At 35.3% G+C, this 23,370-nt stretch overlaps 1 protein-coding gene across 3 annotated transcripts in view; it reads left to right on the top strand.

Moving 5' to 3' along the window:
- LOC150109850 (protein lev-9-like) overlaps window positions 1-23,370 on the top strand; it is a 189,483-nt gene that overhangs the window by 142,204 nt on the left and 23,909 nt on the right. The window contains exons 6-8 of one of the 3 annotated variants that reach the window (XM_090396970.1): window positions 7,679-7,846; window positions 13,973-14,041; window positions 14,388-14,453. In XM_090396970.1, the coding sequence (XP_090253096.1) occupies window positions 7,679-7,846; window positions 13,973-14,041; window positions 14,388-14,453 (303 nt within the window). The remainder of the gene's footprint in view (window positions 1-7,678; window positions 7,847-13,972; window positions 14,042-14,387; window positions 14,454-23,370) is intronic. The other 2 variants (XM_090396986.1, XM_090396976.1) reach the window with 2 other exon arrangements.

Genomic DNA, 23,370 nt, shown 5'->3' with positions numbered 1-23,370 from the left:
TAGAGAAAATGGTTAATGCCAGACTTCTTTTAGAAAGCAACAATCTTCTTTCCAATACACAATGTGGTTTCTGTAGACATCGATCAACTTTAGATCATTTAGTTCGGTTAGAAACATGTATAAGAGATGCATTTTTGAAGCAAGAACATCTTTTCTCTGTCTTTTTTTGACATGGAAAAAGCTTATGACACAACCTGGAGATATGGCATATTAAAAGACCTCTATAACCTAGGTCTCAAAGGACACCTCCCTATATTTATTAAAAACTTTCTGTCCAGACGAACTTTCCAAGTCAGAGTGGGAAGTACGCTATCTCAACCATATCTTCAAGAACAAGGTGTTCCCCAAGACTGTGTCTTAAGTGTAACCCTTTTTGCTATTAAAATCAACTCAATCATTGAACAGCTTCCTCCCACTGTAGACAATGCTCTTTATGTTGATGACTTCATAATTTACTGTCACTCACATAACATGAGGGTAATTGAAAGACAACTTCAGCAAGCAATTGATTGTCTCTCTGTGGGCTCTTAATAATGGGTTTAGGTTTTCAACAGAAAAAAGTGTCTGTGTACACTTCTGTCAAAACTGCACTCATCATCCAGATCCTGAACTAAGAATGGGACCTACTGTTATTCCATTAACTACAGAAACCAAGTTCTTGGGACTCATTTTTGACAGAAAAGTCGCATTTCTAGCACACATTTGTCAACTAAGAGAAAAGTGCAAAAGAACTTTGAACCTCCTTCGCACTCTGTCCTCTACTGGGTGGGGTGCTGATTGAGCTTCATTGCTCCATCTTTATCGTGCACTTATACGTTCAAAGCTGGATTATTGGTCCCAAGTCTATGGTTCGGCAAGACAGAGTAACCTACGATGGTTGGATTCCATCCATCATCAGGGTATATGGATAGCTACTGGTGCCTTTCACCTCACCCACTCCAAGTCTCTATGTAGAAGCAAATGAACCGGCTCTATCACTTCGACAAAAACAGTTGTCTCTTAATTACGCCCTAAAAATAAAATCTCTCCCTGATCATCTTACATGGAATAGTATCTTCTCTCTGCATTGGGAAGCTCAATATCACACACATCAAACTGCTATACATCCTTTTGGTATGCGTATTAAAGAAACTATGCAAGCTGTTAGTATAAATGTTGACAACATTAGCTACACTAAACATAACACCATTCCTCCATGGCAGGTTTGCACACCATTCTGCAACCTCTCACTTTGTCAGCTACAGAAATCTTATACCCCATCATCCATCTACCTGCAACTGTTTAATGCACACAGAGCAGCACATGCTGATTTCTTGCCCATCTATACTGATGGTTCAAGAACTAACATCTCTGTTGGCTATTCTGCTATGTTTCCTGACATTATCTCAAATCAGATCCCACCAGACTGCAGTAATTATACAGCAGAGTTACATGCCATTCAGCTTGCACTTGTGCATATAAAAGAAAACTGCTACCAAAAGTGTAAAATTTATACAGACTCATTGAGCTCTTTACAGACTATCTCTTCTCCTATGTATAATCCTCATCCAGTACTTTATGAAGTGCTACACCTGCTTCACAAAATGAAAATCCTTAATTTCAATGTTCAGTTCTGCTGGATTCCCAGCCACATCGGAATCAAAGGAAATGAGACTGCAGATGCAGCTGCTAAATCAGCCCACATGCCTTCTCCACATACTATTTGACAGTTCCATATACAGACAACAGATCAAAGCTAATTGCTCAGTGGGAGTTAACATGGCAAGAAACATCAACAAACAAATTATATAACATTAAACCTGGAATTAAACACTGGCATTTTAGTCAACGTACAAAGAAAAGGGAAGAGGTTGTCCTTGCTAGGCTCTGCATAGGTCACAGTCACCTTACGCATTCTCATTTACTGAGAACTGACGACCCTCCCATATGTGAAAAATGCAACACACATCTCACTATTCATCATATTCTGGTAGATTGTCAAAAATTTACACGAGAGAGGAATGAAATTTTCACCTATCTAACCAAGACATATACACTCATGGAAATGCTAGCAGACTACTCAGGCAAATTGCATGATGTTTTTAATTTTTTTAGAAAGAATTAATTTGTACAAACACATTTGACCATAAATTTGTTTATATGTAAATACTTTTTTGCTTAACTTAACTTTTATCTTTTATTTGTAATATATCTGACCAATTATGTATTACCATAGGCCTTGATCTTGTATATTTGTATCACTCTGCTGTAATTTTGTTAATATGTAAATTCCATAATGCTAAACTTAAATTGTATGCGTCAATGCTGTATAATAATTCCTTTTATTAATATAATAATGTTTGTTGTAATCTTCCTGGATGTAGACACTGCTTTCCTTGACTTGTTTTGTATATACATATGTTAACCTATAATTATCTATTTATGTACTGCTGAAACCTCAGTAATTTTGTCTATGTAGATATTGTATCACTTAACATGCATTTTGTGTATGCATCTTATTTATTACTTTATTTTTCGAATAATCATGTAATGCTGTAGGACATCTTACCTATTTGCGTACTTTCTAGTAATTCTGTTTATATGTATTCTAAATTCTGTTTCTATTGCATTGCTAAATTTAATTTTCATCCATGCATATTATATAATAATCCCTTTTTGCTTATTTTTGTACTGCTATAAAGGCATCTACTATAATCTTTACATATATGTAGATACTGCACTCCTTGGCTTAGTGTTTCATATATTATGTATTAACTTATATTGTTAAATATTTTTGCACTACTGTAATAACCTCTGATCTTGTGAGTTGCTGTGCTCTCTGCAGTAGTTCTGTTTACCTAGAGATGCTGCTTTATGAAACTATTTTTCTGTAAATGCTAATGTTATAACCTTTAGCATGGTACAGTATGACCTTTGTAGTTTTTGTGCCAAATAAACTATAAACCAACCTATTACAAGGGTTTAATTTTTACCTGATTTAGGTTTTTCTCTAAATTCTGTGATGCTAATGTTTTTATCAGTAATTCGCTTATATACTGTAAAAGCATTCACTATAGCAGAACCTAAAAGAATTTCAACTGAGAGTTTTCAGTACCATTTCACACTTCTTCAAAGACAAGAAGCATAGGCTTTTACCTGATCGGATAGATAATAAAACTTTTGCTTTTGTTATAGTCTATAATAGCTTCCGGCTTTTGCACTTCAGTGCCATTTCTTGCTGTAAGAGATTTCATTTTGTTGTTGATAACATAAGCATTTCATGTTTATCGCACCATTTTATTACCACCACCCCTGTGTCACTTTCTTTACCAATTATTTCACCCTTTTTCAATTTCTTCTGGGTATCATCCTGTGGAATTGCCTTACGATTTTTTCTCAAAGTGCCTACAAGGTGTGTTTGTCTATTCAAAGGTTTGGGTGCTAATTCAATACTGGTATAATAATTTACATATATTGTGCGTCCATGGTCAAGTAGATTCTCACGAAGTCCCATAACAATTGAAGTTGGAACACTATTAGTGGTATTGGTCTTTATTGGAGTGCAGTATATCTTGAAATCATATGTATATCCATCTTCAATACACAATATGAATAGTTTTATGCCAAATTTGTGTCATTTATTCTTGATGTACTGACGAAAGGCAAGATGACCTCGGAAAGGAACTAAAGTTTCATCTACGCAAATATCACTTGAAGGTATCATTATTTTCTGGAAATATTTTCTTATGATTTATCATCATCATCATTCCTGACATGTACCCTCAAGAGGTGTACAGGATACGATAGTACTACATGAAAAATTTACATAATTACTAACTTCCTATCTACAATTTTCCTCCAAATCAGTCTATTACTTATACAGACTCGAATATTATTATTATCAGATCTTATATTTCTATTGTCTAAGGCACATTGTACCATTTCAATCCACCTATATCTTGGTCTTCCTGTGGGTTGTTTTCCTGCCAACCTGGCAGAGAACACTTGTTTTGGTAATCTTTCCTCGCCCATTCTATTTAAGTGACCATACCACCTGAGATTAGCTCTGCTGATGCATTCCTGGATGCTGACAATGTCAAGTTCTTTCCTAATATCCTCGTTTTTAATATGATATTGCCATTGATGCCATCTGTTCATGATTCTAATTTTCCTCAGGATTCTCATATCTGCGGTCTCTAGTCTTTGGTCAAGTGTTTTACTTCTGACCCAGCTCTCTGATCCATAAGTTAAAACTGGTTTGAGCACTGTCTTGTATACAGCTAATTTAGTGTTCTGACTAATTTCTCTCTTATTCCATATAAATTTATTCAATTGACTTCCTACCATACCAGCGTTGTTGATTCTGTTGTCTATTTCCATATTTAATTTACCATCTTCAGTAAAAATCTGAAATGTTTTACTTGTGCCACAGGTTCCCCATTCACAACACAGTTAACGTTTTCAATAATTCTACCTATTTTCATTGTCTTTGTCTTTTTAATGCTGACCTTCATACCATATCTATTACAACAGTTATTCAATTTAGTCAGGCAATCTTGCAAACTTGTAGTGGATTTATTCAGAAGTATAACATCGTCCGCATAAAGCAAAAAGCTGACATTAGAGCTCTAATTCTGATATCATGTTTAATACCACTTTGTTTCATAATGTGATCCATATAGATGATGAATAACAGAGGGGATAATGTACATCCTTGTCTCACACCAGATTTAACATTAAACCATCTTCCTGTACATCCTTCAATTCTAACTGCCTACTTACAACTGAAATAAAGACTAAGTATTGCTTGATATAATGTCCCATTGACACCATATAACTGTAGCGTATTGAACAGCTTCTCTCTTGGCATCTTATCATATGCCTTTTCCAGCTCGACAAAACTTAAATACAGATCTTTGTTAAATACAGATTTGAAACTTAAATACAGATCGAGAAAGCATGGGTTTTCGAGAAAACCCATGCTTTCTCGACTATTTGTCGTAAAGTTAAGATCTGATCCTGACAGCCTCTATTTGGCCTGAATCCAGCTTGTTCTTCACCCAGCTTTACTTCCACAATTCTTCTCAACCATTTCTCAAGTATACTTGCATGGATCTTGCCAGGAACACTCAGTAGGGAAATACCTCTGTAATTCTCACATTCAGTTTTATTTCCCTTTTTATATATGGGCACTATTAGAGCTCTACTCCAATCATCAGGAATTCGTCCCTCTGTCCAGGCACTTCTGAACTATGAAGTGCAGTCACTGTAAGGCTCTTATACCACCATACTTCAGCATTTCTGGTTGAATATCATCTACTCCTAATGCCTTTCCACATTTCAGGCCTTTGATGGCTTTTTCTACTTCAAGTATGGATATGTATTCCTGACTGCATGCCTGGTCAGTGTTTTTTACCACTGTGCTGTCATCACTGCTTGTTTTATTTAGCAGTTTTTTGAAGTAAGTACTCCATACCTCAAGGATATCTTTTTCTCCTGTTTTCATGTCACCTTTATCATTTCTCTAACTCCTTTTACAGCACTCTTTCCTCCATTTCTAAGTTTCCTCAACAACCTCCAGAATATCTTACCATCTTCTTGATATTTATTTTCTATGTTCTTGCCAAAGTCCTCCCATGACTTTTGTTTAGCTAGTTTTACACAGTGTTTTGCTTTCTTATATTTGTGTCTGTATTCTCTAAGAGCAAAAACTAACTTATTTGCCAGGAACGTTTGATATGATTTCTTCTTTTCCTTCACTGCCTCTTTAACTTCCTGTGTTCACCATGGAGTTCTGATTTTATTATCCTTGCAGACAACCTCACCACATGCCTCTCTGGCTGAATCAATCAGGGTTTTCTTCAAAGCTTGCCACTGAATCTCCAAGGTTTGGTTCCTGTTCTCAAACACTTTCATTTTTTCTTCAATAATCTTTGTATATGTTAGTCTATAGTTCACATCTGAGCGCTGCTGAACTTTTATTCGCTTTAAAACTTTCTTACATGTTATTCTTTTCAATGTGAAATTCAATTTTATCCTGCTGAAGACTAAATAGTGATCACTTCCAATTTCAAATCCTCTGTACACCTGGTGTCCTGCACCAGGGAGAAAACATCATTATCAACAATAACATAGTCAATGAAACTTTTCTTATTCCTTTCTCTCCATGTGAATTTGTGCACATTTTTATGTTGGAACATGGTGTTAGTAATAAGCAGTCCATGTCCTGAGCAGAAATCCAACAGGTATTTGCCATTATTATAAGCTTTGCTCTTTTCTCCAAATTTTCCCAAAATATTTTTGTATGTCTGACAATCATTTCCTACTCTGCCTTTCAATTTCCATATTCAATTTCCATTTCCTACTCCTGTCTTATGATTTATGAGAGGTGTAATTTTATAAAGTCTTTCAGAAGTATTTCCACCCTCGTTGTCTGTGAACTGCCAGTTACTGAGAAGATCGAACTGATTCCTTGACATAACTTGTTTGCTTTCTGTAGTATAGAGGATGTTATTTGACCAATAACACTAATTTTGACATCTGCACTAAACCCAAACAAATTTACAGACCCAAAAATATTTTCATTTCATTGGGATTTTTGTTTTTCCACTTTCTTATCCTTGCTTTTGGTAAAATTGTCTTACTAAATTTTTGAAGAGCATATCTGTTAATTTCTTCCATCATTAGGTCTAGCATTTTTTTATCAACAAACATAAAAAAAGAATTTATAGGCTGTTTATCTTGCATTTCTTCAATAACATTTTGTTTTATTCCAAAATTATTATCCACAAACTGAAAATGTTTTAGATTATCACATGTAATTTCATTCCATCGTTGGTCGGTTGAATTCACATTTCCAAGTATTTCATCTGAGTAAGATTCATTAGTCAAATGCAGATTTCTTATAACATCATCAATTGTTTGTTCTACAGAATGAGCAACAGTAAACTGATGTATTAGGAGTGAAAACTTCGGTATTACCAGTTGTAGATACTTTTATTCTCTTTCTAGCAATGAGAGAATCAGAATCTGAAGACAGAACTAAGATCATTTCCATTGTAACTTTCTGACGAATATTTGTATGGTTCATCATCAGATAGAACTTCATTTATCAAGGGTTCTAAATGACGTTGCTCTTTTTCGTAGTCTCCCATATTAGAGCAATTTATGACTATTTATCACTGTAACAAATTTATTCCACTGGACAAAACACTGAACACATATAACTAACTGTTCGTACACGTCATAGATATGCAAGTTTGACCTTGTGTGAAGTGCAAATGACGTGTGCGCCGCTCTGCCCAGTCAGTAAAACAATCCTTCTCAGGCTGCACGGTGCACACCTGATTCACACTTAACAAACCTATTTAGCTGCATGAAATAGATAAAAAATCATAAAATATGATTATTTTATGTTACTTTCAGCAAATTGTAAAACAAAAAGAAGTTGGCCCGAGGATCACAAAATTGTTTAACATTACGGTGGTCAACGTGTTAAATTAAAGCTTATTCAAATTGCTTATGTGAAGTAAACATTCATATTTGTAATAAACTACTACTTTACTCTTAAGCACTCTTTTAGAGATTTTTTGTGCTTGATAACATATTATTAGTTGTCATATGTTTAGTGAATGCATTGTTTACAAATAATTAACAAAATGAGTAACTGTGTAATATAATTAACATTTTTCATTTTAAGAAAAAAAATGTCCTGATCCAGGAGATCTGCCTGGTGGTAGAATAATTTTAACTCGGAAAGACAGAAAACCTGGTGATTTGATAATTTATGAATGCGATGATGGACAGAAAATTTCAGCTACATGTGGTGACAGTTTCAGTTGGACTGCAGAACCACCAAGATGTTCAGGTAGAAGTAAATTTTATTTTCCTCTATTTATAAAAATTATAAAATAAATACTTGATTTCAATAATCTTCAAACAGATCGAAATCTGAAATGCTCTGTTCCGGATATCATTGTAACATTTTATCATCAAAGCTCTATCATCATTTTAAGTTATACCTTCAAGAGATATTAAGACATAATAAAAATCAACAAATTCTTGATAGGTACCTCATTGGATGTACAGCAGTGTTTCCCAAACTTACAATACCCGATGATCGCTCTCAAAATTTTAGTAACGTTGGCATACCCACTCAAGCAAAGACAATTTAAGAGAAGTTATAATATTTCATTCAAACAGAATAAAGATATATTTTTTAAACATCTGCATTATAATGTTATGGCTCATACTCATTACTTTTATTACAAATATCTGATGCATCAATGTGTTCTTTCTTTGTTGCTATAATCATTTTCATTTCCCTTGCTATTATCTATATTTTCAAATCCCATATTTATCTAGTGATCCATATTAAAGCATTTAAGAAATCCAAAGAGAGAGATTAATATTAAATATCATCATCATATTCCTGACATGTACACTCAAGGGGTGTACAGGATATTATGATAGTACCACATGAACAACTTACATCATTACTAAATAACTGGCAACAATTTTCCTCCAAGCTGTTACCTGTCAAGACTCCAACAGTATCAGAACTTATATTTCTATCTTCTGAGGCACTTTTTACCATATCAATCCACCTATATCTTGGATTTCCTGTGTCTTTTTCCTGCCAACCTGGCAGATCACACTTGCTTTGCTAATCTTTCCTCTCCCGTTCTGTTTAAGTGACCATACCACCTTAGATTAGCTCTGCTAACACATTCCTGGATGCTAACAATGTCAAGTTCTTTCCTAATATCCTCATTTTTAATATGTTATTGCCATTGATGCCACTAATCTTACTCAGGATTCTCATATCTGTGGTCTAGTCTTTGGTAAAGTGTTTTACTTCTGACCCAGCTCTCAAATCCATAAGTTAAAACTGGTTTGAACACTGTCTTGTATACAGCTAATTTAGTATTTTGACTAATTTCTCTCTTATTCCATATAAATTTATTCAGTTGACTCCCTACCATACCAGCTTTGTTGATTCTGTTGTCTATTTCCATATTTTATTTTTCGTCTTCACTAAAAATTGTGCTTACACAGCTGAAATGTTTTACTTGTTCTATAGGTTCTCCATTCATGATGCATTTGATATTTTCAATGTTTCTGCCTATTTTCATTGTCTTTATCTTTTTATTGCTGATTTTCATACCAAATTTATTACAACAGTTATTCATATTAGTCGGGGAATGTTGCAGACTTGTACCAGATTTATTTAAAAGTATAACATCATCTGCATAAAGTAAAGAGCTGATATTAACATCTCCAATTTTGATATCAGGTTTAATATCACTTTCCTTCATAATGAGATCTATATAGATAATGAATAACAGGGGGATAATGTACATCCTTTTCTTACACCAGATTTAACATCATAGCACCTTCCTGTACTTCAATTCTAATTGCTAATTTACAACTCAAATAAAGACTACATTTTGCTTGATATAAAGGCCGATTGATACCATATAACTAAGTTTTAAAAGAGGTATACTGTGAGTAGACATATCGATACAAAATTAGTAATGGAACAAAAAAACTCGCGTACAAAGATTATTTAATAGTATAATTTTTGCCTGTGTGTCACAGGCATCTTCAGTACATATTAAGCTCAAATTAAACAATAACTGACAATTTCCAAAAAGCACCACCTAAGTAGCTAGTGTAAGATAACTAAAAAGGTCAATAAATTTCCTAAAAAAAAAAAATAATAAAAAAATAAATACAATAAAAAGTTAGGAAAGATTAGCTGATTTGTAAAGTACTATCTCCCATAAAGGGGATAGACGTAAGCCGTCGGATCTGTTTAAGTTAGGTAGAGTTTCACATGTTTCTTTGTAAAGGTGTTACATGAGGAACTGACTTTTGTGAAGAACTCTTGTCTTTTTCCAATGAATTCTATGTCTAGTGAAGATGGCATGTTCTGCAAGTCTAGACTTTTCAGGTTTAAAGTATTCAATATAAGATTGGTGTTCTTCTAGCCGAATAGAGGCAGATCTTCCCGTTTATCCGAAATAAGATAATCCACAAGAGCACAGAATCTCATAGACACCTGGATGATTAAGATGTGGAAGCTTGTCCTTAGGAGAAGTGAGAAAGGTGGAGATTTTTCTAAACAGTCGAAAGTTTTAAAACCACTGAACAAAAATATTCAGTGGTTTTAAAACTTTTGCTATATGTTCACTGATGCCTTGTACATAAGGAATAGGAATGCGCATTATTTCTTCTGTGTTTGAAGAGGAAGACATATTAAAACTACTCAAAGCTCTTTTAATGAAGCAATTCTTATAACCAATAGATAGAAAGGAAGAAGTTATAGGTTGCAGTTCTTTCTGTAAAAGATCATCTGAAGAACAAAAGGAGTGGGCCCAATGAACCATTGTTTTAATAGTTCCTGCCTTTTGACTAGGATGGTGACGAGATTCTGCATGGATATAATGGCCTGTATGAGTCTTCTTTCTATAAACTGAGAAATGTAGGTTACCATCTGATTGGCAAAGAATTAGAAGATCTAAAAAGGCTAACTGCTTATTTGATTCTACTTCCAGGGTAAACTTGATCCTAGGATGAAGTGCATTTAACTCAGTGAGAAATTGTTGAAGTTCATCCGAAGAGCCATTCCATACAGCAAAAATGTCATCGACATATCTGAACCAATGAGTAGGTCTGGAAGAAATGTTGTCAAAGATACGTTGTTCAAAATGTTCCATAAAGAAATTGGAGATAGATAGCAGGAGAAAGAGGATTGCCCATTGCTGTTCCTTCAATTTGTTGATACAACTTATTTTTAAAGGAAAAATAACCGGAACGTATTACAAAATCAAATAAGTTTACAATGTCTGAAGGAAATTCCTTTGCAGTAATTCAATGCTTTCAGAAAGAGGCACATTTGTAAATAAAGAAACATCTAAATTGATCATGATATCAGAAATGTCCAAATGAAGATCTGAAATTTTATTTTTGAAATCCGAATATTTTTTATATAAGTATCAGTTCTTCTAGTTGAAGAGGAGAATAAATTTGATAAAAATTTTGAGATTTTGTAAGTGGGGCAACCTATACAATCTATGACTGGTCTAACGGAATGCCTAGTTTATGAACTTTTGGAAGACCATACAATCTAGGTGGACGACCGAAGAAGGTTTTAAGTTTTTTCTTTTGATCTTCATTCCATGTAGATACATTATCTATAAGAGAATTAAGTCTCCTCAATTGACTCCCAGTAGGATCCGATGTAAGAGGCCTATAAGTTGAGCAGTCGCGAAGTAATAGACATTTTTCTCTCATATTCCTTCCTATCTTAAATCACTACAGCTTTCCCCTTGTCAGCTTTCGTAATAATTAAATTATTGTTATTCTTCAGTGATTTCAATGCTTTAAACTCGGAGTAAGAAAGATTATGACGAGGAGGCTTTGCATTAAAAAGAATTTTTGCACATTCAAAACATAACCTGTTGGCTGTTTTTTGGGATAAGGATCGAATACCTCTGTCTATGTTATGAAAAAAATCCATAAGCGGCACCTTATTCAGCGAAATCAAGTCCTTTTGATAAAACAAAATGTTCACAGTCTGTTAGTGGACGTCTGGAAACATTTATAACTACTTTATCTATGCTAATAGCATTATTACTGGATCTAGGTAAGCTGACCAGTGATTCAAATTTGCGTTTTAGCTTGTCACGAGAATCATTAAAGACCTTTAGGTAAGAACTCGAAGATATGCGCACTATAGTATGAAAGGTTTCAACCAGTAAAACAGATTCCAGAGCATTTTTTTATGTCCATAAGCTTAAATATAGATCTTTGTTATATTCCCACGATTTCTCAACTATTTGTCATAAAGTGAAAATCTGATCTTGACAGCCTGTATTTGGCCTGAATACAGCTTCCCTTCCACAATCCTTCTCAACCGTTTCTCGAATCACTTGTATAAATCTTACTAGGAACACTCAGTAGGGAAATATCTCTAATTCTTACATTCAAGTTTTTTTGATACTATGAGTGCTTTATTCCAATCATCTGGAATGCAGTGCAGCCACTGAAAGACTTTCATACCTTCATACTCGAGCATTTCTGGTCAAATATCATCTACTCCTGCTGTTTTTCCATGTTTGAGGCTTTTGATGGTTTTTTCTATTTCAAGTATGGATATTACTGATTGCATGCCTGTTGAGTGTTTTTACCACTGGTCTACCACTGCTTGTTTTGTTTAGCAATTTTTCAAAGTAATTACTTCATACCTCAAGGATATATTTTTCTCCAGTTTTCATGTCACCTTTATCCAGTTTTCATGTCACCGTCATCTCTAATCTTTTTAGCACACTTTTTCCTCCATTCTGAGCCTTTTCAGCAGACTCCAGAATATTTTGACATCTTCCTGATATTTATTTTCTCTATGTTCTTGCCAGAGTCTTCCCATGAGTTTTGTTTAGCCAATTTTACATAGTGTTTAGCTTTCTTACATTTATCTCTGTATTCTCTAAGAGCACAAGCTGACTTTGTATTGTATTATTTTGTTTATTGTACGCTTCATATTCTAGTGCAAAATATTGACAATCATATGTGTAACCTAAGAGCAACACAATGAATGGGTAAATGAATGGGAATAACAGTTGTGTTGTAAAGTGTAAGGTTTTGAAATTGGGAAGCAGAGATAGGATGTAGAGTACACAATCGGTGGAAATATCTTGGAAGAGGTAGAGGAGAAGAGAGATCTGGGATTGATAATAAAATTTGAGAGATGTTACTAATATTGTGAGGACAACACAGCGGATAATGAGAATAATGCAGATGGCACTGACTTATAGAAATAAGGATGTTATGGTTCCCTTGTATAAGACTTTGATCAGGCCACATATGGATTACTATGTGCAGATTTGGTTATCTGGTTAAAAAATCTAGGTGTATTGGAAAAAGTTCAGAGACGATTTGCTAAGGTGGTTTCTAGTTTCTGGATGTTGAGTATGAAGACAGATTGACAAAATGCAATTTGCAGAAATTGGTGGATATGAGGAGGAGAGGGAATATGATCGAGACATAAGCTGTTAAGAAGTTATTATACCAGATTAATGTCATGGAGGTTTTGCATAGAATGGGTGAGGATAGGAAGAGAACAAGAGGTCATCCTGGAAGCTATATTATAAGGAGAGTGTGAGCAAAGGGGGTGAGGAGCAGGTTTTTTGGCATGGAGAGTGGCGAGTAATTGGAATGCATTGCCTGAAAGTGGTAAGCGCAAAGACAGTGGACATATTTAAGGTGCGGTATGATAAACTGTGTATATAACAGTAAACCTCCCACAATAAGTCTTTAACTCCATGGAAGTTTTTATAATAATAATAATAATAACGATAATTTAGTTCATTCTTGAGAAAAAACATGTAGCTGCTGTGATTGACCATATATAACAATATTCTTTTGCATCTTAAGGGCAAGTATGAAACACTGCCTCTGTTTACTAATTGTCAAGAATGCAAAATATATTCATGATGATCAGTTTCATTAAATTAATAGTAATAATATATTTGTAATATTTAATTTCATCAAAATGTATTGGAAGCATCAGCTGCACGCTATAAATATTTCAGGCTAGTATACATATATGCTGTAGGTCATATTTTGTGTGTCCCTGGTATAGATGCTTATACCATTATTAACACATCTCAAAACATTACAGTATTCACTAAAAATTTAAAAAAAAAAAAAAGATAAGTATTAGAAAAACATTTCTCCTCAGAAAAAAAGTTAAATATAATGTAATGATCGGTTAAAGTTATGTGCTTCAGAAAAATATGCACACTTCATATTTACAAAATCCAAAATAAATTTTGATATGTGAATCAAAAATTTTAATTCTGGAATTTCAGTCCATCTGTCAAATCCATTAGCTGATTGTGATATGCCTCAATAACAGCTGATGTGAATTTTTGTAGTATATCAATGCTTCTTATAATATAACATTAAATACAAATATTTATTTGTGCAGGTGTTATATTTACATCAACAATAACGGCAAGACCCAAACCCTCACCACCTCTCTCAACTCCACCAGCAGGTATTGTAAGATTTTGATTTCTTTCTGAACATTGTGTGTTTTATGCATGCTCATTTAAAATAACATTTTCAGATGTATTGGAGCTGTATGTCAGTTTTTTTCAGTGTTTGAGAAAATATGTCCATGAAAGATTCCTGCAAGTCATTTGTGAAACAAGTATGCAGTTAAGAAGCACTTAGTTGCTCTCTGCAAAATTATTGACATCTTAACTTTGGCACTAGTTTTAATTGCAGTGGTCCTCACGTTTTATTATTTTTTTTTTAAATGACAATTAATGTAAATTTTTGAATTTTAGTTAGCACTTTTGTTCACAGTATTTTATAAATACAAATATTTATTTGTGTAGGTGAATTTATGCCAACAGTAACGGCAAGGCCTAAACCATTACCTCCATTGTTCACTCCACCAGTAGGTACTGTTGGCTTTTATTACTTAATGAGCAGTTGTTGAGAGTTTACTTTTAAAGTTGTAGTGATATCTTCACTTTACTCAAATAAATGTCCTAAAGTTCAATTAATTTAAGCAGTTTACCTCTTTAGAAATGTATATCACCTACTGTAAACAGTTTCTGTTCATTCATTTATATTAGATTAATTTATATTATCTGGTTTTTGCTATTGCATTGAGGGGAAGGGGAGGGGATCAGCATGCTCCAGGTTGCTTGCAACAGGAATTCCTGCATTACACTATGTTGAAGCTATAATAAATGTTTAAAACAGCTGTCAACTATATGAAGTCTGACTTCATAAAAGCCAATAACAGAAAACTTGCCTTCTTCCCAAACAGAAGTTATGCCTTCCAGTCCCTTGCAAATGCAGTTGGATACAGCTTCTGTCATTTCTACCTACCTCTCTCATTCAGATGGTACTACTACGACCATTGTTACAGCACCTAATGATAAATTTAACCTCACTCCAATTCTTGCATAAATGACCAAGGCAAATTGTTTCCTGCCATCATACTGGAAATAGTGTGTCATATATCTGGTGTTTGGCAAAAAAAAAGACATGAAAAGAATACTAAAAGAAAAAAACTGGAAGGGGAGAAGATAAGTCTACTGACCAATTGCCATTATCTCGACCTTTTCCAGAGTAATGGAGAGTTCAGAAAAATGTATACTTTCGTTCCTTACATTTTTAGAGCATTTGAGTATCATTGAGGATCTGTTCAATAAATTGCCATCTGTTGGTCTTTCTACCACCCTTTTATTAGCAAGATTTTCTCTCTCTCTCTAAGTTTCTTCAACTCAAGAATGCCTCTGTGGTCTATTCTGCAATCTATCCTCTTTCTCCTACACAGAAATGATCCAATTTGCATAAATAAAATACATAAATCACCTCTAATTCTATTCACTTGTGATAATACAACAGGCTTTCACTATAGCAAACTTGTAGGTAGGAACTTTAGAAATACTTTGTTATAGTGAAGCATTGTACTTATGACTGTGGCTGGGATTTCCAGTAATATGTCATTCATCCATTAGTTTGACATGTGCAGTTTTCACACATGCTAAGCTTCAAGATAACTGTCTTAAACACTGATCCCCATACCATTTTTCGATGGGACATGGGTAACCTCGTCACCTTCAATGTTACCAAAATGCAGGCTAGCCTTTTTTCTTGCAAAGTGGATTTCAGCTCACCTGCACTTACCCTCAGTAATACACACATCACAAGACATGATCAGATCTCAATCCTTGACTGGCACTACTTCCAGCCTCTCCTGAATAACTATATCACATTAGTAGCTTCATTATCCTCAAAAAAAAAGTGACATTTTTTGCTCGAGGTGCTACTTTCATCCATCATCCAACTACTAAGTCTGCAAATCCCAAATCTTCCCATTCTTAAAACTTAAAATACTGTTCATGTTTAGAATAGCAAACTCAAAACAGCCCTAAAAATTCTTTTCTTACATGTGTAACATCTACTTCCCAACAGAACACTGAAGATCGATGTTTACTCCTTTTTTTCCATCTATTGCTGTCCTCTGGAACAACCTTTCTCATGAAATATTTCCCAAGAATGCCACCATAAACTGTTCAAGAAAAATGTCAATATATTTTCTTTTTCAGTTTTCTCAGCTCTCACCTACACCTTGCATATAGCACTGATGTATTATAGTAGATTTTTCTTCCTATGAAAGTGAAAATGGATGTGCAGAACCAGGAAACTAGAACTACCAAGGGGGGAGGGGGGAGTGGATATGCGGACATCAGTGAGACAGTTGAATGTAAGAATGTATATAATGTACCCGAGCCAGTACTATGGACAAAAAATGGGAATGGGATATTTAGAATAATGCATCAAGATAGGGGTGGGACAAAGGGATCACTGCACTTCATGTATACTAATGCCAGGAGTATTAGGAACAAGAAGGAAGAATTTTTGGCCTTGATTGGCTCTTCCTGGCCACAGGTTATTGGCATTAGTGAAACATGGCTGACAGAAGATGATATAGTTAGTGGAATAGAATATGTAGGTTATAGTGTGTTTAGGAGGGACAGAGAGAATAAAATGAGAGGAGGAGTGTTATTGATGATAGCTGATGAACTGCAGCCAAGGAGAATTGAAGTTGTATCGCAGGATAGTGAAAAGAGCTCATTTGAGGCTATTTGGTGTGAGGTTGAGACTGGCAGAATAAAATATATAGTTGGGTGCTGCCACAGACCAGGTGATGGAATAGATGGTGGAGATAGTATGCATAAACAAATTGATGAAATGAGTGGAAGGAGGGTAATTATTATGGGGGATTTCGACTATGGTAACATTGATTGGAAGGAGGAGAGGACATGTGAGGAAGGAAATGGATTTTATTCAATTATTAAGGGATAACTATCTGAGACAGCATGTAATTGAAAATACGATGGGTTTGAGTTGAGAGTGCTTGACCTGGTAAGAGAATCTGAGAATTTGACTGAATTTGAATTTGACTAGGGTCCGAAAAACAAGTAGGGGTTAAATGGATGAATAACACCATTAAGCTTGAGCTGCAAAAAAAAGAAACAACTGTAGAGGGAATTTAAAGAAAGGGGTGACCTGCAGGCACATGAACGGTATAAATGAATATGACCATGTTGCCGCCTATTGGTGAGCGTGATCATAAGGTCTTGACCTGGGAGGTGGCTAAAGGTGTGGAATTTTCGATTAAGACAGGGTATATGTGGAATTACCGTGCTGGCAAGTATGACAAGCTTAGGAGATTGCTTGGATCGGTGCCATGGCATGTACAACTGCAAGGGCTGGATGTTGATAGAGTATGGGAAGTGGTCAAGGAGTATTTACAGGAGGTTATGGGTGATTGTATACCTAGGGTCCGAAAAACAAGTAGGGGTTAAATGGATGAATAACACCATTGAGCTTGAGCTGCAAAAAAAAGAAACAACTATAGAGGGAATTTAAAGAAAGGGGTGACCTGCAGGCACACGAACGGTATAAAGTGCAGGCCAGAAGGGTAACGAGCGTGGTAAAAAAAACAAAAGCGGATTATGAAAGGAAACTAGTTATACAAGCTAAAGAGAATCCCAAACAGTTCTTTCAATATGCTGCAAGCAAGAAAAAACTGTACATGGCAAAATGATTTTAAGGAATGACGATGGTAAGTAGGTCACTGAATCAGTTCATATAGTGGAGTTACTGAGCGAGCACTTTGCAAAAATATATCATCCAGGTGGTGACATTGAAAAAATGAAGGAACCATTAGTTTATACGGGAATTGTGATGAATGAAGTGGAGGTGAATAGTCTATTACAGAATCTTAATGTGAATACATCTGTGGGATTGGATGGTATACCGGCACAGGTCTTGCGTGAAGCGGCTAAGGAATTATCAGTGCCCTTGACCATGTTGTTTAATCTGAGTCTCGGGTCTGGTTTAGTCCCGAAGGTGTGGAAAGAAGGGAAAATAGTTTCATGCATATAGGGAAGGATCTAAGAGGAACAGTTCATTTGTTCACTGATGATGCCAAGTTGGGTAAGGCGATAGTGAATGCAGAAGATGTCAAAATCTTGCAGGATGACTTGGATAGATTGGAGTTCTGTTGCTAAGGGGAATGGATGTCAATTTAATGTGACAAAATGTAAAGTTATGCATTTTGGGGTGAAAAGATTAGCAGCAGTATACCACATTGGTGGAACTGTACTCCAGGAGATTGATGAGACTTGGGAGTGTTGGTGGATAGGGAGATGAAGTTTAGGGGGCACATTGCAAAAGTAGCTAAATCAGCTCATCAACTCACTTGGTTGTTGAAAAATACCTTGATGAGCAGAGACAAGCAAGTTATTATACCTCTGTGCCGAGCCTTGATAAGACCTCATCTCGACTACTGTTCCCAGATTTGGTCACCTCGGTTCCTTCTTGATTTGGAGGAGGTGGAGAGGATCCAGAGGCGAGTGACTAAGATGCTAGCAGGTCTATGGAATGAACCATATGAGAACAGGTTGAAGATTTGTGGGTTGCAGAAATTAGTTGATAGGTGGAAAAAGGGATGATATGATTGAGACATTCAAATTGCTAAAGGGTTTCTATAAGATATATTCAGAGGATATATTTGGGGATCAGGACTGGTGGTGGGAGAACTAGGGGACACCTATGGAAGCTGAGCAAGAGTGTGGTTAGCAGGGGTCTTTACTTTTAGAGTGGTAAATGAGTGGAATAAGCTGCCAGAGTCTGTTGTGGGTGCTATGACGGTGAGCGTGTTCAAGGCAAGGTATGATAGATACTGTGAGAATGTCTTATAGTTGTGTGGACATGATGTTTAGTGCCTCCCTCGATGAGTCTAAGGACTCCCTGGAGTCGCCTGTAATAATAATTGTGAATGGGATTGATTTAAAAAAAAAAAAAAAGGTGATATTCAGTGTATGCACTAATTTTTATGTGAAAAAGTTATTAGCAAAACCTGTTACAGATATTCTTATTCCTGATGAAGTCAGAACTGTAAATGGTGTAATTTTAAATTAAAATTTCAATCCTCTGTTGTCACAGATAATCAGTAACTTCTAAATTATTGAAATTTTTAATGAACTGTATCTTAATAATAGAGATTAAAAATCTCAAACATTGCTGTTGGGCAACATATCAACATGAGTCTACTTGCATCACCATAATCATCATCAAATTCCTGACATGTATCCTCGAGGGATGTACAGAATATGATAGTACTACATGAAAAACTTACATCACCACTTACTTCCCGTCTACAATTTTTCTCCAAATCATGTTACCTGTCAAAACTCCAACATTATCAGATCTTATATTTCCCTTTTTACTGTATCAATCCACCTATATCTTGGTCTTCCCTTCCTCTCTGTCTTATTCCTGCCAACATGGCGGAGAAAACTTCTTTTGCTAATCTTTCCTCTCCCATTCTGTTTAAGTGACCATTCCACCTAATATTAGCTCTGCTAACAATGTCAAGTTCTTTCCCAATATTCTCTTTTTTAATATGTTATTGCCATCTGTTTACATCCCTAATCTTTCTCAGGACTCATATCTGTGGTCTCTAATCTTTCCTCAAGTTTTATTTTAACCCAGTTCTCACATCCATAAGTTAAAATTGGCTTGAACACTGTCTTGTATACAGCTAATTTAGTGCAGTGTTCTCCCCAGAAATTTTTACCAGCTGGGTGGAATGAAGCATTAGCCAGGCACACAAAAATTTTGAATGAGTTAAGAAAGACTCTTTTTTCATAACAAATTAAAATAGTAATTTTATTAGAAATTACTTCAAACAAGGATAATATTTTATATAGTAATTATAACAAACAAGACTAGGATTTTTCTTATTTTCTCATGAAGTAATGAAAAACCTTGTAATGCTCCCAACTTAAAATTCTATACATTAATTCTGCTCTTCTTAGAAACTCAGTTGTCAGCAGCTTTTTCATAATTAAAATCTGTTGGATCTGGTCACTCCAGTGAAATCAGCATCAGATTATTTAGTGTGTTCTGACTGATGCAATTCCTCATACAGGTTTTTATAGTTTTTAATGCAGAGAAACCCCTTTCACATTCAGCTGTGCTCATAGGTATGGCCAGTCCAACAGCAGCTATTTTTCCTGAATTTGGAAATGACTTTTTGAGCTCAGGTGTTGTTGCTAATTTCAGCAGCATTTGTCTTGGATCTAGATTCTTGTATGACTGTTCATTAATCATTTTTTAAGCAACTGCCAATTCTAGTTTAGTACTTTCATAGTTTTATAACTGCAGGACTTCAATTTCTAGAATAATAATCAAAAAGAATCTCAGAAGCATCACATTGATCATGACTTTCTGCATTGAAAAGCAGGAAATGATTCAATTCAAAAGGTCCTGGGGAGAACTCATTCAAAAGGTCCTGGGGAGAACATAGTAGTGTTTTGACTAATTTCTCTCTTATTCCATATAAATTTATTCAGTTGATGTCCTACCATACCAGCTTTGTTGTCTATTTCCATATTTAATTTACATCTTCACTAAAAAAAAAAAAAAAAAAAAGGTGTCTAAGTATCTGAAATGTTTTACTTGTTCTATAGGTTCTCCATTCATAATACATTTATACATTTGATATTCTCAATGTTTCTGCCTATTTTCATTTTCTTTGACTTGTTATTTTGCTGACCTTCATGCCATTTCTATTACAATAGTTATTCAATTTAGTCAGGGAGTCTTGCAGACTTGTAGCAGATTTATTTAGAATTATAACATCATTCGCATAAAGAAAAGAGCTGAGATTTAACATATCCAATAATAGTGGATAATGTACATCCTTGTCTGAGACCAGATTTAACATTGAACCAGCTTCCTGTACTTCCTTCAATTCTAACTGCCTAACTGCTGACATACAACTCAAAGACTTGCTTGATATAATACTCCACGGACACCATACAGCTGTAGTGTTTTGAATAACTTTTCTCTTGGCACCTTGTCATATGCCTTTTCCAGATCTACAAAATTAAATACAAATCTTTGTTATATTCTGTTAGATCTTGAATAAGGACCTTTTCGTCAAGAGGATCATTCATTCAAGATTTAACAATAATGCAATAATAACCAAGAAATACTTTTACTATTAGTAAAGAAACAAATTGTTAATAGAGAACATAATTGAATTACCTTAAAATGAAGTACAAAAAAAAAAGGAGGAATTTGTCTGTCTAGATAGAAATATTGTTGTTTGAAAACACTAGTAAGAAAAAATACTCTATGCAAAATGTATGTCAATGCAAACAAAGGTCCAAAGGTTGCGTGCGAGTTACCCATGATAAGCGTAACGCCAGAAGTGAAGGCATTTATGGAAAGCGAATTGAACTCTCGTTTCCCGAAAAGAGCGCTCTTGAGGAGAAGAGTTGCGACTAAACAACTTAAGGACCAATAGGAAGGTGCCGTGAGAAAACTTCTGCAACGAAAAAGAGGGCACAACAAGGGATAATAAATGCGGGTTCACGTGGGTTTCAACCCCGGTTTTTTCTGTTCCTGTTTTCTTTCGGACCCACGATGCTGACCACCGGAAGGGAATTCTGCAACTTCGGACGGTAAGTTTGTCCCCATTGCTGACTGGTGAGTATCGGGCAAGATGACGCCATCCACCGACTCGGGCCATTGGTAGAAGTGCTACCGGAATGAGACAATGGAAAGTTCCTCCAGGGAGACAGGCAGTCTGACGATAGTGACCAGCAAGACGAGCGTTGTTTTCCCAGTGCAGAAATGATTGTACGAGATGAGCGAAGTGACCTCCTCGTGGACGCAACCCACTGAAGCAGTAAAGGACTGACTAGGGGAACATAACCTCATGCAGTGGTGGTAATGTACAGAATTCTCTTATTTTATTAACAGTTAGCATTAGAGGAAAAGGGTGAATCAATTTCTAGTTGGAAGAAAATGGACAATTGCCTAGAGAACGTTTTGAATGACTTATATGCATTGTAACATGTTAGCTCCATTGGACTGGTAATCGGAGGACTTAAGTCCTTGTGTGAGACCTAATTAATGTAGTGGGGTCTGTGTTAGTGTTTGAAGTTAAAATTGTAAACTTGTGTTTTCCCATGCTAAGTGTATTTTAGTTGACCAGAAGATATGAGCTATACTATACGTTCATTAACTAGAGTGTTCATTTATGATTGTCAGTTGATTTAGTATAGGTAATGTGATAAGCTTTTGATATGGTTAAACCTAATTGTAAATTAATTAGATCTTTAATAAACATGTTTTACTTTGTAAGCCTGAGTTTTGCTTGAGCATGAGACTAATTTACCACTCATAAAAGTTTGAACCTGTGCATAAGGGGAAGGTATAGAATAATTAGAAAGGATAGGGCCATGACTGCAAACTGAGATCTCTACAGACGCTATATATATATATATATATATATATATATATATATATATATATATATATATATATATATTTAATGAATTTAGGTAGCTGTTAGAACTCTGGGAAAGTTTCTCTGAGTACGAATTCTTCTGTCCTAGGATTCTGACTGGCGCAGCTGGAACAAACAAATTTGTCAGAATTCGAAAAGGAGATGGCCCCAGAGAGATAAACTGGAGATCTCATTCTTAGTTGGCACAAGAGGGGATAATAGTAACATAGAATTAAAGAAAAACCACGACATAACAATTCCCATGATTTTCTTAACTATTTGTCGTAAAGTAAAAATCTGATCCTGACAGCCTCTATTTGGCCTGAATTCAGCTTGTTCTTCACCAAGCTTCTCTTCCACAATCCTTCTTAACCCTTTCTCAAGTATACTTGTGAAGGGTCAAAGCTATATAACTGAGAGGAGACCCCCACATAGCCTTTAAAGGAATGCAGAAAACTGACCAGGGCTTCTGACCTAATGTCCAATCTTCACCTTCTCATGGTGCACCCTGTTAGTTATACTGTGCTGTTTCAGTTTTAGTAAAATGTTCCTGAAATTTCAGGTCCCACCCAAGGTTCTTCATCTCTTCCACACCTGTAAAATATACCTACCAATTTTATACTCTGCATCACATCTTTGCTTCCCAAAATTTAAAATCTCGCATGTTGCTACATTGAATTGGTAACTCCACACTTGCCCACTCACTCAGTCTATTCAAGGCTGCAACACCTATTCTTCTCTTCATAACTTCCGAACTTTGCATCATCATCTGCAAACAACTGTGTATCGCCATTCAAGCCCTCCCCGATGTTATTACATACAAATTGAATAATGTCCCTCATACAGACTTCTTTCTCCTCCATAAACGTTGCTGATACCTAACAGACAGCCAGTCTCCAATCCAACAAAGTAATCTACCATCTAACTCCATCTGTTCTAGTTTAATTACCAGCTTGTCTTTTGGGAGGCTATCAAAGGTCTTTGCAAAA

This window comes from Typopeltis vanoorti, chromosome 1 (genome assembly GCF_054136105.1).
Source record: "Typopeltis vanoorti isolate ZY-2024b chromosome 1, IOZ_Tvanoo_1.0, whole genome shotgun sequence".
Taxonomy (NCBI): domain Eukaryota; kingdom Metazoa; phylum Arthropoda; class Arachnida; order Uropygi; family Thelyphonidae; genus Typopeltis; species Typopeltis vanoorti.
Note: the sequence above shows the minus strand (reverse complement) of the source record. Positions and strands in the feature narration are given on the sequence as shown.